Source organism: Phodopus roborovskii, unplaced genomic scaffold (assembly GCF_943737965.1).
Source record: "Phodopus roborovskii unplaced genomic scaffold, PHOROB, whole genome shotgun sequence".
Taxonomy (NCBI): domain Eukaryota; kingdom Metazoa; phylum Chordata; class Mammalia; order Rodentia; family Cricetidae; genus Phodopus; species Phodopus roborovskii.
The window spans coordinates 17,124,729-17,139,775 of NW_026126434.1; the positions used below are offsets into that span (position 1 = coordinate 17,124,729).

At 44.5% G+C, this 15,047-nt stretch overlaps 1 protein-coding gene across 1 annotated transcript in view; it reads left to right on the plus strand.

The window, feature by feature from the left end:
• The window catches only part of Ccdc6 (coiled-coil domain containing 6), a 96,035-nt gene extending 90,209 nt beyond the window's left edge, over positions 1 to 5,826 (plus strand). The window contains exons 8-9 of the mRNA XM_051186881.1: positions 563 to 687; positions 1,655 to 5,826. Coding sequence (XP_051042838.1) covers positions 563 to 687; positions 1,655 to 1,858 — 329 coding nt within the window. The 3' untranslated portion in view covers positions 1,859 to 5,826. The remainder of the gene's footprint in view (positions 1 to 562; positions 688 to 1,654) is intronic.
• The last annotated feature ends 9,221 nt before the right edge of the window (positions 5,827 to 15,047 follow it).

Here is a 15,047-nt window from a genome sequence, read left to right on the forward strand (position 1 = left end):
CGGGTCCCTCTTTTTTTCCCTCATTCTCTTCTCTTGTCTCTCATTCTTAGACTTCTTATTCTCTCTGCCTGCCATCTCTGCCTGCCAGCCCCACTTGTTCCTCTCCTGCCTAGCTCTTGGCCTCTTAGCTTTTTATTAGACCAACTGGGTGCCTTAGGCGGCAAAGTGCAACAGCAACAGGTCTTTACATCAACAAATGTGGCATAAACAAATGTAACACATCTTTGCATAGTTGAAGTACTATCCCACAATATTTGTTTGTTTTTGCCTGTGGATTTGAAATTTTCCCCACACAGTTGAAGAGGCCGTTCCTGTCCCATCTCTTCCTCTTTCTTGGCAGCTGAGCGAAGGGTCATCGGATGGAATATGACACGTTCATGTCCAGATTGACTGCTTGTCTCCAGTGCTTGATAGTTGTTTGTTTTGCTACCCAGCATGCCTTGGAGCAGGCCCCATACCTTTACTTGTCCATTTTTATTTAAATGTTTCCTAGATGGTTGACGACCCCAGACAATCAGGTGATACACGGTGCTGAACCTCTGTGTCCTTGTTTATGTTCCAGGTCTTTCGTATGCAAGTCATACAGTTGGTTTCACGCCACCAACTTCATTGACTCGAGCTGGAATGTCTTACTACAACTCTCCAGGTCTCCATGCTCAGCACATGGGGGCGTCCCATGGCATCACAGTAAGTGTCCTTGCCGACTCACGAAGAGTGAAGCCTCTCGGGGGAACTGAAAACTGCTGATTGCCATTTGCCACCTTCAGTCTTGGGTCATTTCTCCCTCTGGCTTATAGAGTGTTCCCAAGAGTCCGACACAGAGTTCTGGTGTTGAAAGTCATGTCCCAAACGGTGGTATTCCTCTTCTTTCATGGAAATTGCCTGCTATCAAATGTAATTTGAAGTCTGGACAATGTCGTCACTGAACTGTAGCCAGCTGCTTGCCATAAAGCACTAGCGGCCATTTCCATAAAAATCTCAAGTTACCTGTTCCCAACACCTTTGCAGTTCACTGATCCTCAGGGGCAGCCTCCTAAAAGTTGCCCTGGCTCCTGGTTTTACTCTGATTTTCTGTCCTGGATTCGGAAGGGTCAAGTTAATCTGGCTATGGAACTCCACTCAGGAGGGTTGCCCTGTACCCTTGACTGTGCGGTTGGCTGAGAGAGCAGAAGGAAATACAAAAGCAGGAGTGAAGAGAGAAATTAGTTAAGACGTTACTGGGGGCGCCTGTGCAAGTCTTTTGAGGTTTGAAGGAGGTTATGTAAAGGTAGCCAGTGTTGTAGCATGATGCCTTAGAATCTGAGAAAAGGCTGAATGATGGAGGAAACCAAGGACACACAATTGACAGTGTTTACAGGGATAATGTGGCATCTTCGTTATTATTGTTGTTGTTTCACTAAAGGGCCCCACTTGAGTGTTTGTTTGGCTGGGAAAGATGCATTATCGTTTTGTGTGACTTCTTCACAGGCCTAGGTATGAGCACTACAGTGTCTGTGTTGTCCCGGCTCGTTCAGGAACCTCGAATGGTAGAGAAGGAACCCATGGCTCTCTTAACCTTGTTGGTCTAGGTTCCATTCTCCTCAGCCCCAATTCAGGCTTTGTTGGAATGGAACTGATGTCCCAAACTGACCTGCTATCCCTGCTCTCCCTACAGAGGCCGTCACCACGGAGAAGCAGCAGTCCTGATAAGTTCAAAAGGCCCACGCCGCCTCCATCACCCAACACACAGAGCCCAGTGCAGCCACCTCCACCACCTCCTCCGCCCCCCATGCAGCCCGCGGTCCCTTCTGCAGCCACCTCCTCGCAGCCCACCCCATCATCGCAGCAGCATTCGGTGCACCCCTCCTCCCAGCCTTAATGCATGAGCTTAGTCAGAATTTCAAGTTGGGACTTGTCTGATGGAGCCGCCTTCTCAACGCCAAAGGCTTCTTTCCTGGCATATTTGGATCTGATGTGTTTGCACTGAGGTTGTCTAGCTTCTCTCCTCATAGTGTTGTGAATGTCTGTCAGAAACGCAGCCTGTGTTGTGGGTCTGCAACACTAACCAGACGACTTTTTCCATCGGTGTTTTACTTGAATCTCTGTGTCCATCATTCCCTGGCTGGAACATTGCTATTTGGTATTTGGTAATAAGAAGCAGTGTGCAAAATCCCCTCCCCAATCCCTGGCCCCAGGGCTTTTCTTGGTTTTTAAGGTTTGTAAAGTAGGAAGGGAATTTTTTTTTTTTCTTTTATAGTTTTCCTCTGAAATTGCAGGAAATTACTGAGCTGTTAGTAAACCTCCTCCTCCAGGTTCACAGTGGGGAGTTTACTAAACATACCAAGAGTTGAGCACTACAGTTCAGACCTTTGCAAACCTAACTCTGAGTCTAGGATTGGAAGTTAGATAAACCGGTGCCCACAACATGTCTAGTCTAGAGCTTTCTACAGACACACTTGTTACAGGTTGTTTTTTATGTAAATTAACTGCCTGCCCTGTCTCTTGTAAAGCAGCCTACAGAAACAAGTCACACAGCTGTAGCTTCTCTCCATGCAATTCGTGGGACAGGAATTTCTTCCTATTGAGATTCGATTCTTTTCCTTTCTTCTTAAAGTTAATCCACCTAAGCCAGCCAGCCCCCCTCTGCTGTGAGTGGATAAATGCCTTCCCACATGTGATCTTGATGCTGACTCGAATGTGGTCTTGGATCTCTACTGCAGGGACCATGAGATTGTAACAGAGCCATTTCAGTTATCCCTTCCGTTCTTTTGTGTGGTCCTGAGACAGAGGGTGAACAAGTATTTTCTAGGTGCGAAATGCTATTAGGAAATACTGTTTGAAGTGTAGGCAGCATTTTGGCACAGTGGCTGAGGAGCACTTGGCAGAAAGGAAGTATAGCCAGCAAAGGAGCTCACTGGCCTTGACAGCTGCCCACTTTGCCCATCATAAGTAAGCCAGGAGAGTACCAAGAAGGTTCTGAATGTGATTGTCATTCACTCAGCACAATTAAATCCTTGGGTTTTGCTTCAGGTGGAACACCGAGTGGCCCTGTGACCACCTTCATTTCTGTTTGTCACAGTTACTTTGTGCTTTCGTAGTCAAGTGCTTTACCCTGCCTGTGTTTGCATATTTATATATGCCGTGGATGAAAATAACTTCCTAGAGAATGTATATTTTACCATGAGAAGTGTGAATCTGTTAGATATAATCAGAGAACTGAAAATTAATTTATCAGTCATTTTTAAGAGTTCATGTTTGTGTCAGCCATCTCTTAATAGCAACTCCTCATGGAACACACTCCCGAGAACGAGGAATAAATATCCTGGTGACATTGTAGATATTTAATATTGTACAGTCTAGAAACCTCCATTTTTGCCTTCGAATGCATATTTAAGAGTTAACAGAATGAAAAAGTGTTATTGGATAATAGTGTTTGACGGCATCTTAAGAACTTGAGAATAAGAACAACCTTAGGACCCTTCACCTCTTTTCCTCAACCCCTAAACTGGGAATGTTATCCTCTGACGACCAGGAAGAAAATGTCGGTCTGTGAAAGTTTTATTTTTAAGGTGTGTGTGATGTACAGGCCACAGTGCCGTTATCAGACACGGGGTGGAGTCTGGCTTTTCCTGTCAAGGCTTTACGTTTTCCATGTCAGACTAAACCCGGGCATTTCTCCAACTGACCCTCTCGGTACATGACCATTCCAAGGAAATTCTGAGGCTAGGGCAGAAGAATTCTTCCTTTACGGTACAATCTTGATATTTTTTTTTCTTTTTTTACCCCCCCCCCCCCCGTGTGAGAGAAATATGGTATGTGTTTACAAAACATTTCTGGGATTGTAGATTTCAGTACTGTTGGCTAGCAGTATATACTCCAGCACACAAGTCCATTCTGTAATGTCCCCCTCCGCTGCCCATCAGTTCAGTTACCTCCTAGAAGCACAAGAGTGAAGGCCCTGCCGTACGTACGTGTGGCGAGCAGAGCCTCTTAGAGATAGGTTCTTGACGTCCGTTGGTTTGTTCGTTCAGACTTGTCCCGGAAAATGTCCTGCAGATTCCTCTAGACACATCACATCTCCTCAAAATAAGCCAACTCCTCTAACAGCACTTTTTAGCATAATCCGGTTGCTTCTCCCTGCAGGCGGTAAAACCTAGAGAACAAACACTACATCTGAACTTAGAATAGTTTGTGTCACTTTTGAAGCAGGTAGTGATAAGTAAGAGAAACAGCTGCTGAGCCCCCAGAGACAGGAGCCTCCTTAGTAGTGTGGGTTGGGGCTGGACATGGCTCCTTGGGGTTTAGCTCCCCACTCTCACAGGCTAACTCTGGACTAAAATCAGTAGCCATCATCGGCAGGTGAGGGCAACAATACCTTCAGTGGCTTCATTTCCTGTCTTGTTGACAGAGACCCTAGGGTACCACTGTGCTGCTAATATGGTGAGGGTCGATTCCCAGATGACCTTGCCTTTGATCAGAGCCCAGTCCACACACGCACCCAGCACCCTGCACCTCTGGGCTCTGAACTGCTTTCTCGGGTTAAGCATGCTGGCATTCTAGACAAAAGTGTAGACCTTTGGCTGATGTGGAAGTGGTTGAGATTTTATTTATATGTCTTTGTTGATTGGAGGAGGGAGTTTTAAATTCTGAGCTCCTGAGACACAGACAAGTGACCATGGAATGAATGTGTGACCAGAATGTGGCTTTGACACCTCATGCTGCTGTGCCTTTGTCAATGGCTTCTGATTCGACCAGATATAATCGATAATGTGAATTTTTGTTGATCCTTCAGTTGCAGGAAGAGAGTATGTATCCCCCGTTGTTAGGTAGACATGAACTTGTCCTGTACAGAGCTCCGCTTTTGAAAATCGCCCCCTAAGACAGGAAAAAGCATGGCAGTCCATGCTTCAGAAAGTTTATTTTTTAAAAGTGCAGGAGAAAGAAAGTCTTCTGTGTAACTTGATCTTCTGTCTAGTACTTGTCCGATAGGGTAACCAATGCTGAGAGCTTGTAGTGATGACTACCAAAGATGTTCGTAGAAAAACTTCTATTTCCAAATTATTAAAGAGCCAGCCATTGACGCTGCTCCTTTGTTCCTTCTCGGGAGCCGTTGTGAGAGACTAAAAGATTCTTAGGAATTTTTTGTTAAGTTTTAATTTCTTTTTTTTTTTTTTTTTTTTTTTAAATTTGATAAAAATGTGTTAGCCTACCGTTTTGGGGATCATTTCCCAGAATGCTCAGCAGTTGTGATTACTGGCCACACCCAGGTCGCCTGCCTCTCCTTGAGTGATCAATGGGATCCTCTGTGCGTGGTAGCATGGGTGCTGTGTGTGTACACGTGTGCGTGTGTGCATTCATGCCTTAACTTGGGTTACCGCTCAACTTCCGCTGTTTGACTCAGTCCTCGCCATCATCAGATTGTATTGTGCATCTTGATCTGAACTTCATCCTGACAAGACAACGAAAACAAGGTTGCAGGCACCACAGGTCGGAATGCACTCCTTCGGAAGACTGTCCAGTCAGGTGCACCCTGAGTTGTCTCGTGGACTTTATTTGGAAAGAAAGCAGACTGTCAGATGGGAAGATGTCGACAAGGAAGAGAGGAGAGCCAAATGCTAGCATGCCCTCTGCCTCTGCATACCCGTGTGCTCTGTGTGTTGTTCTGATAGCCTGTCTACAGCTTTGACTAGCTTGGAGTTCAGGTAATGGTGGCAGCCCTGACATTCTCTGTTGGAGTTTAGAGAGATGTAAGACGTCCAGTTAATGTCTTATTTCCTTTATGTTGATCAGTCTTTAATACATGTGCTGAATCAGAAAACCTAAATAAAGATAATTTTTTAAAATGTACCTCTTGAACCATAAACTTCCTCTCTTTCTTTCTGGTCTTTGAAGTTGGAAATAATCGTTGTTTGGTGTTGGCTCCAACAGACATTCAAAGGAAATTCAATTATAAACTCTAAAGGCACCCTAAGGAAGTAAATGTAGGAAGGCAGCGTAAATGGGACTACTGTGGCTTTCCTTCTATAAATACTTAAGAGGGGAAGAAATTATATTTGTGGTTATTTTGCTTACCTGTGTGTCCATGCACCACATGTGTTCAGTTCCTGTGGAAACCAGAAGGGGGCATTGGATCCCTTGCAGCTAGAGTTAGAGAAGGTTGTGAGCCACTGTGTAAGATGCTGAGAACTGAGCTCAGGTCCTCTTGAAAGAGCAGCCAGCATTTTTAACCACTGCTGCGTCCCATGGTTTTGAGCCTTGATAGAGTGCTTGCTGCCCCGGTATACTGTATTTCAAGTTCAAACAGTAAACCTAGATGATTATAAAATGGAAAGGAAAGCTACATTCCAAAAATGTCACCTGTGGACCCACATGCACAGGCATGTACCATAGGACATTTCTTGGATGATGAGTCATCCTTAAAGATTGCGTGATCTGGACAGCAAGGTTGTCGTGAAATGCTGTGCATTGGTAATGTATGCAATGGACCTGATATGGATGTGACATCAAAACAGTACTCACTGTTACTACAGTATATGGTAGCCAGTAGTGCATTTTTTAAAATGTATTCCTATTTATTAATAAGTTTACTTTTGGACCAGTGAGATTGCCAGTAGACAAGTGTATCTGCTATAAGCCTGACAACTTGAGTTTGAACTCTGGAACCCATGTAGTACCAGAGAACCAACTCCTGTAAGTTGCCCTCTGACCTCCACATCCCTTCAGCACACACACATACACAAAATTAATAAAAGGTAATAACAAAACTACCCTTTAAAACAGCTTGTCTGTGGCATCTGCTGGTGCCTCAGTACAGCTCATGACTGTTTGCATCCCATCAAAGGTCAGGAAAATAACAGTACCTGGGATGATATATATGTACTACAGTATATTTTGGGTTGGTATCTGTAGACTCAATTTCTGTTCAATAGCCATTTGGTCCTAAATAAACACACTGAGGCGTATAGTAATTAGAAACTGTTTGGCCAATGGCTCAGGCTTCTTTTGGCTAGCTCTCTCTTAATTATTATCCCATTTCCATTAAACTATGTATCTCCATGTAATCTTGGCTTACCAGAGAATGCCTGAACCTGCTACTTTCTCAGCAACTACGTGGTGTCTCCTGGCAGCTCACTCTGTGTTTCTCTTGCCCGAATTCTCCTCGTCTGGTAGCCTAACCCTATACTTCCTAACTACTAGCCAGTCAGTGTTTTATTAAATTAGTAAGAGAAACATTTACAAAAGGACATCCCCCATCAGGTATCCATGTGTTGGAAGGGTGCTTGGCTTGTCAGTTGCATTTTGATAAGGCTGAGGGTTGGCAGTGCACAGTAGCCGGATCCCTTAAGGAATGTAGTCTTCAGGAATTCCTGATACCATCCCATTGGGTCAAAACCTATCTCCACCCTCACCCCACACCTTTTTTTTTTTTTTTTTTTAAATACAAGGTTATACTTTGGATCAGAGAAGACTTCCAGGGTGTTGGTATCTCACACTTTTTAATCTAGCACTGGGGAGGCAGAGGCAGACCTGTGCTACACAGAAACCACTCTCAAAAAGCAAGAGAGAAGACTTCAAAGGAATTGATTTTTAGGCAGAGTTTAGAGCAGGTGGATTGGGCCTCCATTCTGGTTTCAAGAATTGGGGATGCAGGAAGCTTGGAAGTGACTCCTGGAACTGGAGTCTGTTGTGGAAGGGAAGTCAGCACTGGGTAACTGAACCGGCTGCTTGTTTGGCAGTGAGGGCAGCAGGAGCTGATCTTCAATGGCTAAGGGAGAACCTCACACAAGCTTCAGAGTTTTCCTAACAGAAAGTGGGGCTGCTGGGCCACCAACTCCTGTTACCCATTGGATAAAGGTGACTCTGGGACAAAAAGCCAAGTTTTGTGAGACAGTGAATGATTGTCCACCCCATGCCTGGTGAGGGATTCCAGCAAATAGCACAGGTTACCATGGGTGAAGTCAGATAGCCTCGGGGCAGGGTAGGGGGAAGGTGGGGGAGGCTGGCTAACCATCTCACAATCGATGATGTAGCCTGAGGTGTTGATGGGAAATTGGAATTCATTTTTAAATGGGGCATTTTTAATTAAAGGACAAAAATAGATTGCTGATTTCTCTTGAATAAGTAAAGTGCTGGAAGGCTGCCCTTTCGCAATCATCGAGGGCTGAGGGGTTGATCACACACCTGGAAGGCAACAAGCACCTGTCTCTTCAGAGCTGCTCTGTCCACCACTGTTGTATGGATCTGCAGGCTTTTGAGTCTGTGACCTACTTGGAAAGGAGGTATGTTGAATACAGGAAGTCCAGTGCAGCTAGGTGTGTGTGTGTGTGTGTGTGTGTGTGTGTGTGTGTGTGTGTGTGTGTGTGTAAGAGGAACAGAAATTAAAGCTGCTTTGGAGAAAGGCATACACCAGAAGTAACTGGACTTAAGTACAGATAATAATAAGAAAATTAAATGTACCCAGAGGACCATGGTAAATGAATCTTCCTTGTGGACCTCTAGCTGTAAAAATAGAATTAGTATTCCTGAATTCTTGTAGCTATAGTAGCCTCTAACACAATGGTTCTCAACCTGTGGGTCATAATCTGTTTGGATAACTTATGACTGTCAGGAAACACTGATATTTGCATGATTCGTAACAGTAGCAAAATTATAATTAGGTACTAGCAGTGAAAATAATTTTATGTTTGGTGGTCACCACAATGTGAGGAATTGCAATCAAGGATCCCAGCATTAGGAAGACTGAGGATTACTGGTCTAATGTGTTCCTTGTAAGATGAGTCTCTTTGGCTTTTTGAGACAGTTTATCTGTGTAGTCTTGGCTGTCCTGAAACTCATTTTGTAGACCAGGCTAGCCTTGAACTTAGAGAGATCCATTTGCCTCACCTCCTGACTGCTAGGATTTAAAGACGTATACCACCCACCCTCTGCTGCAAGATGGGTCTCTTGGTATGGAATTAGCAGGCTTAGCAGAGGCAGGACTCAGAAGTCTAGCATCATAAAGAGATCCAAGGAACAGCATGCTTAAAAAGTACTTATAATAAGAAATGCTTTTTACCCTTTTGGCTCTTTAGTCTTTTTTTGGGGGGGGGCAGGTTTGCATCACACAGCTCCGAACTAAATCACACATGGAGGCTTATTCTTAGTTATGGGTGCCCGGCCTTAGCTTGGCATGTTGCTTGCCAGCTTTTCTTAAGTTATCTACTCTACCTTTTCCCTCTGGGCTTTTATCTTTTCTCTGTATGTCTAACTTTACTTTTTATTCGGTGGCTGGCGTGGTGCCAGGGTAGCTGGCCCCTGATGTCCTCTCCTTGTTGCCATTTATTCTCTCTGCCTGCCAGCCCTGCCTATCCTTGCTCCTGCCTCACTATTGGCCATTCAGCTCTTTATTAGGGCCGTCAGGTGTTTTAGACAGGCAAAAAATCACAGCTTCACAGAGTTAGACAAATTAAGGATAAACAAAAGTTGCATACCTTAAAATAATATTCCTGGACAAGTCTTGGCTTCCCTGCATGTTCTGGGACATGCCTTTAATCCCAGCACTAGAGGGAGTATAGTCCTAAGCCAGCCAGGGCTTCACTGTAAGACCATGTATAACAACCAACCAAAAGTCCTACATCTAGGGGCTAGAGAGATGATTCAGTGGTTAAGAGCACCGACTGCTCTTCCAGAGGACTCAGTACCCACATGGCAGCTGGCAACTGTCTGTGACTCCAGTTCCATCGGATCAGGGGCCCTCATACAGACATACATGTAGACAAAACACCAATGAACGTTAAATAAATGATTAAAAAATAAAAAGATCCTTAAAAAAAAAAAACAGTCCTACATCTATGAAAATAACCCTGATTTGTATTGCTTGCTAATGTCACCTTTATTGTAAATACTCTAATCAGAAGTGACTTCAAGCTGTAGGGTTCATGTTTTTGTTTACCATGTGGCTGTGTTAACTATAAATCATCTTGTGAGCATAAGAAAAGCAAGACAAGCTGGCTTGTAGCTTAGTGGTAGAGCACTTGCCCAGCTTGCACACAGCCCTGGGCTTTCTCCCCACACCATATAAACGAGAAGTGCCCGTCCATGCCTGCAATTCTAGCACTTGGAAGTAAGAGGCAGAAGATTGGGAGTTCAAGGTTATCTTCAGCTACATAGTGTATATGAAGCCAGCCTGGAATAGATGAGACACTGTCTCAAAAAAAAAAAATAATAATAACAAAAGCAAAATTTAAAAAGAAATGTATTAAAGATTATCTCATACATAATACACACACACACACACACACACACACACATCATCCTGATTCTGTGTAATTTAATTTTAAGTGTCTACGTTCTACAACCAGATGACTGTGTTCCTAGTTAGCTCTCATGACCTTTGTCCAGCACATCTGGGCTTGAGGTCAGTAGAGGCTTTGGCTGTACAGCAGCCATGTCCATCCCTTGGCCCACAGGCCACATGACCACACGTGACTGAGAATGGCTATGAATGTAACCCAACAGAAGAATCTGAAACTTATTTAAACATGATTTTTGCATTAGGGAGAGTGGCTGCTTGATTTGTGACTTCACTGAAGTGTTCTCAGGCATGAACTTTGCTGAGGACAATGTGGAACACCACAGTATTGCAAAGTCTGGGCGCATCATAAGCTTTGGTACTTGGTGATTCCTTCCCTGGGCTGGACCAGGCATGGGGTGGAGGGAAGGGGTAGCAGTGATTTATGGAGGAAACTCACAGCCCAAGCACAGCCCCAGGTTTGGAGCAAGCATGGAAACAGATGTGTCAGAAGAATCTCAGGACCCTGGGACAGCTGTCACGTGGGAAGTGTCTCTTGTATCTCTTGTACCAAGAACTAACCTATCGCTCTCTGTGTCTTTGTCACAGTGTGGTTTTCACATTCAGTCTTCTACCCTGCCCGCCTTTGTCTTTCAATACCATCAGCCTGTGCTTCAGCCAGGATGGGAACCCAGGTGCGATAGCGGCGGGGACATGAGTTAACAGTGGAAGGAGCTCTGGTGGGTGGTCTTTCCTCTCAGTGGTCCCATGTTGGACATTCTAGATGGAGTGGGCTGCTCCTCATCCTGTTCTCTGTCTTGTGTTTCACAGACTTCAAATGACTTGCCTGGAATCAATTGGCAAGACCAAAGACTCTGCTTCCAGAAATGAGATCTTAGCCACTCACTGGGCCAAAACAGTCTAAGTGAGATGCAGAATGACAGGTCAGCCCTCTGATGGTGTGGCTCCAAGGTACACTTAGTGTCCTCTTGGCCACATCAGACACCTGTAACATCTCCTACCACCTTGTTACTATCCCTAGGCCATATTATCCAGAATAACATTATGAAAATGTTTGCTAACTGGCCACATTGTGTCAATAGCATATTCCTTTAAATCAACCCTCTCTTTATGTGTGTGGCAGTCAGGGAACAGCCTTTGTTTGATATTGATCAGAATCTTCCACTTTAAGACAAGGTCTCTTTATTGATCCCCCCCCCCCCACACACACACACTGTGTATCCAGGCTAGCTGTCCTGTGAGCACCTGCAGATTCCTTTCCCTGCCTCCCATCTTTTCAGGGGACTATTGGAGTCACTGCCATATCTGACTCTGTATTTTGGGAATCCAAGCTCAGGTCCATACGCTCGCACATCAAGCACTTTATGAAATGGACTGCCTCCCCAGCCTGTGCCAGCATATCTCCTATCTTTGCCATTCTGAGCCCCTGTTCTGTGTGGATCACTGAACCTTTCATCTTGATTCTTCTTTGGTTGGTTGGTTGGTTTTGTTTTTTCGAAACAGGGTTTCACTGTGTAGCCCTGGCTGGCCTAGAACTCACTGTATAGACCAGACTGACCTCAAACTCACAGACATCCATCTGCCTCTGCCGCACAAGTGCTGAAATTAAAGTAATGCACCACCCAGCTCATCTTGGTTCTTAAACCCAATGGCTTATGAAACTAAAAGTGAGAAACTCTGAGGCATGGAAACCTGAAGTGCCCAATGTTCTCACTGTCCACAGGGCAGAATGTGTTAGGCAGTGGGGCTGAAGTCTAGATCAGTATGAAGATTTCTTTGGATTCTACCAGTACCCAGGTTTCCAGCCAAGTTCTTAAGTCACATTCTGCCACGTAATCCTTGTTTTCCCTTGCTTTTAAAACCTTGCTTAGCCCATCACCTCAGCAATGTTTTACTGAGAAGGCAAGTTGAACAGCCCAAGCAGGAAGGAGTGGATGTGCTTATATAGCAATTAAACAGTAAATGTTGTTTTTATGATATTCTCTGTGTGCTTTAGGCCAAAACGGTTGCTTTAAATTGGCACTAAAGCTCTTAGTTGATGAACAAATTTCATTACCATTCAGAAAGAGGAAAAGGCTATTCTTATTATTGGGCCACTTTATACAGAGAGCTCCTCCTCCCCACTGCTTTGAGACTGGAGGAAGGGAAGGGACCCAGGCTTGACCTTGAATATGTAAGCGCCTATGCCCTGAGTTACATGTTGTTTATTTGTGGAGAACAAATGGAGTTCTTGTCAAGCTTAGATTGGCCTAGTTAAGTCTCTAAAGGAGAGTTCCTGTCCATGAAGCATGGCTTGTATTGAGACTTTCATTTCAACAGGGTCTGGTGTTCCCAGTTCTGGTTCCAGAAATGCCAGAACATGTGACCTCTGACACCTGTGCCGTTGGATGAGTGAAGTAGCCACTCTGGATCTGTCTTCTTGTCTTTGCCATTAGGCTGTGGGAGGATAAATGTCACCCTGAGTGACACTGTCTGAAACTGAAGCTGAGAACTGTTATATACCCCTGTGTTCAGTGCTTTTTCCAGACCCAAGACAGCAACCAGTGTAGCTTCTCCAATCTCTGTTTTCATTTTAGGAAGTTGCAAATAAACACAAAGATAGTTGTATTCTTCAACAGTGATCTGATTTTTCCTGGCACTGGTATAGGAATATTGCAGATGAAATTGCTATTATCACCTTTTAGAATTCTTCTGTCTTTCCTGCTGGATGTAATGGTGCACATTTGTAATCCCAAAGTTTGGGAACTGTCACTTAACTTGGTTGGATTTAGATTCGCCATGGAAAGGCACTTCTGGGTATGTCTATAAGGGAGTTTGCAGAGAGGCTTAACTGCAGAGGGAAGGCACATCTTGCATGTAGGTGGCAGGGGTCTATGGGCCAAGGTCCTGAAGTGAATAAAAAGAAGGAAATGGAATGCTAGCTGGCATCTGTCCCTGCTTTCGGACTGGACACAGTGTGGCCAGCCACCACACACACCTGTGGTCATGACGTTCCCTCCATGATGGACTATACCCACCTTTAGAGTAAGAGCCCAGAAAGCTCCCTTCTATTCTTAAGTTGCTTTTGAAAGATGTTATTGGTCAGGCAGCAAGAAGAGGAATTAATTTACACAGGCAGAAGGGTCATGAATTCAAGGTTGGCACAGCTATTGTGCAACCCTAACCACCATCCTTTGTACACACAAAGAAATAATTTCCTTAGTTTTAGGCTGTCCATGGTGATACACGCCTGTCATCCCAGCCCTTGGAAGACTAAGGCAGGAGGATGGAGAGTTTGAGATCAGCCTAGGCTACATAGTAAGATGCCCATCACACAAAAGGGGAAAGACAGAAAACACTATACAGGTGGGATAACTGCCATTCAGGTCTAAGGACTGACTGGAACTCTTCATCTCAGGGGTCCACACTTGCATCAGCCACAGAACTCCCCCACAATGGCCACAGTACAGTACCATACAGCAGTCCTGTTAGGTAAACAGCACTTCTCCATTAACACTCCAGACTACAACTGTGGTCAGTGGTCTTGGGTCTAAGCTACTCCCCTGAGGATCTGAACAATTTGATGTTCAGTGTGAGCGAGGGGCTTGGAAGGACCATCTGGAAAATTTTGAAATGTAGGTTTTCAAGAGAAGAAAGTCCCTCCAGCCAGAAGCCACATCCTGACTCTCTCCATCTTACCACATCAGTTCTGGGTGGTGCTTTGGGGATTAGGTGTCACCACAAGACCCATTTCCCTCTCCAATAAACAACTATGATTTTAAGATTGTTTGGGGATTCTAAAGGGAGAGCAAACAAACTTCAAGCAATCCATAACAGAGCTGAGGACATGGCTTTCTGTTCAAGCACTGGGGACCTGAGGTTCCATACCCGGAATCTCATATTCAATACATATTAAAAAGCCAGGTATGGTGGTGGTGACAGTGCATGTGTTCCCAGTACTGGGGAGGCAGAGACAGGTGGATCATGGAGACTCCATAGCTAGCTAGCCTAGAATACTTGTCAGGTTCCAGGTCAGTGAGAAACCTAGTCTCAAAATGGTGGGCAATGTGTAAGGTAGTAGTTCTCAACCTTCTTAATGCTGTGACCCTTTAATACAGTTCCACATGTTGTGGTGACCCCCAACCATAAAATTATTTTCATTGCTACTTCATGGCTGTAATTTTGCAAGTGTTATGAATCATATTGTAAATATAGGTTATGTGGGATCATGACCCACAGGTTGAGAACCAGTGGTCTAAGGAATGAAACCCATACCTAACACACACACCCCACACAAACACAAATATACGCACAAGATCAATAATAGACATTTGAAAATCCACTCAATAAGTTGAAAAATGGGGGGATCAAAGTAGGCTAAGTTAAATTTATAAATATGAAAAGATATGAAATGACAGAAAGGGAGCAGATCGATGACTCAGCAGCTAAAACATGTTCAGCTCTCACAGAGGACCAGGGTTGAGTTTCCCGATTCCACATTGAGTCACTCGCCTCTGCCTATAGCTGTGGCAGACCTGACATTCTTAGGCGGCCGCCACATGCATGTGGCATTACACACATTCAGAGACACATTCTCATAAATAAAACTAAAACAATAAGGACCCAGATCCCCACAGAAAAGGAGGGTGGAAGAAAAAAGGCAGTTCAGGGACAGACAAGCCTTGTGCTCTCAGCATGTTGGAGACTCTTGCTGCCTGTTAATATTTTAGGACAGCTAACATGGGAAGCTAGCAATGATGGAGGAAGCCATTCCTGCCTAATGGCTTATTTGAGCTTC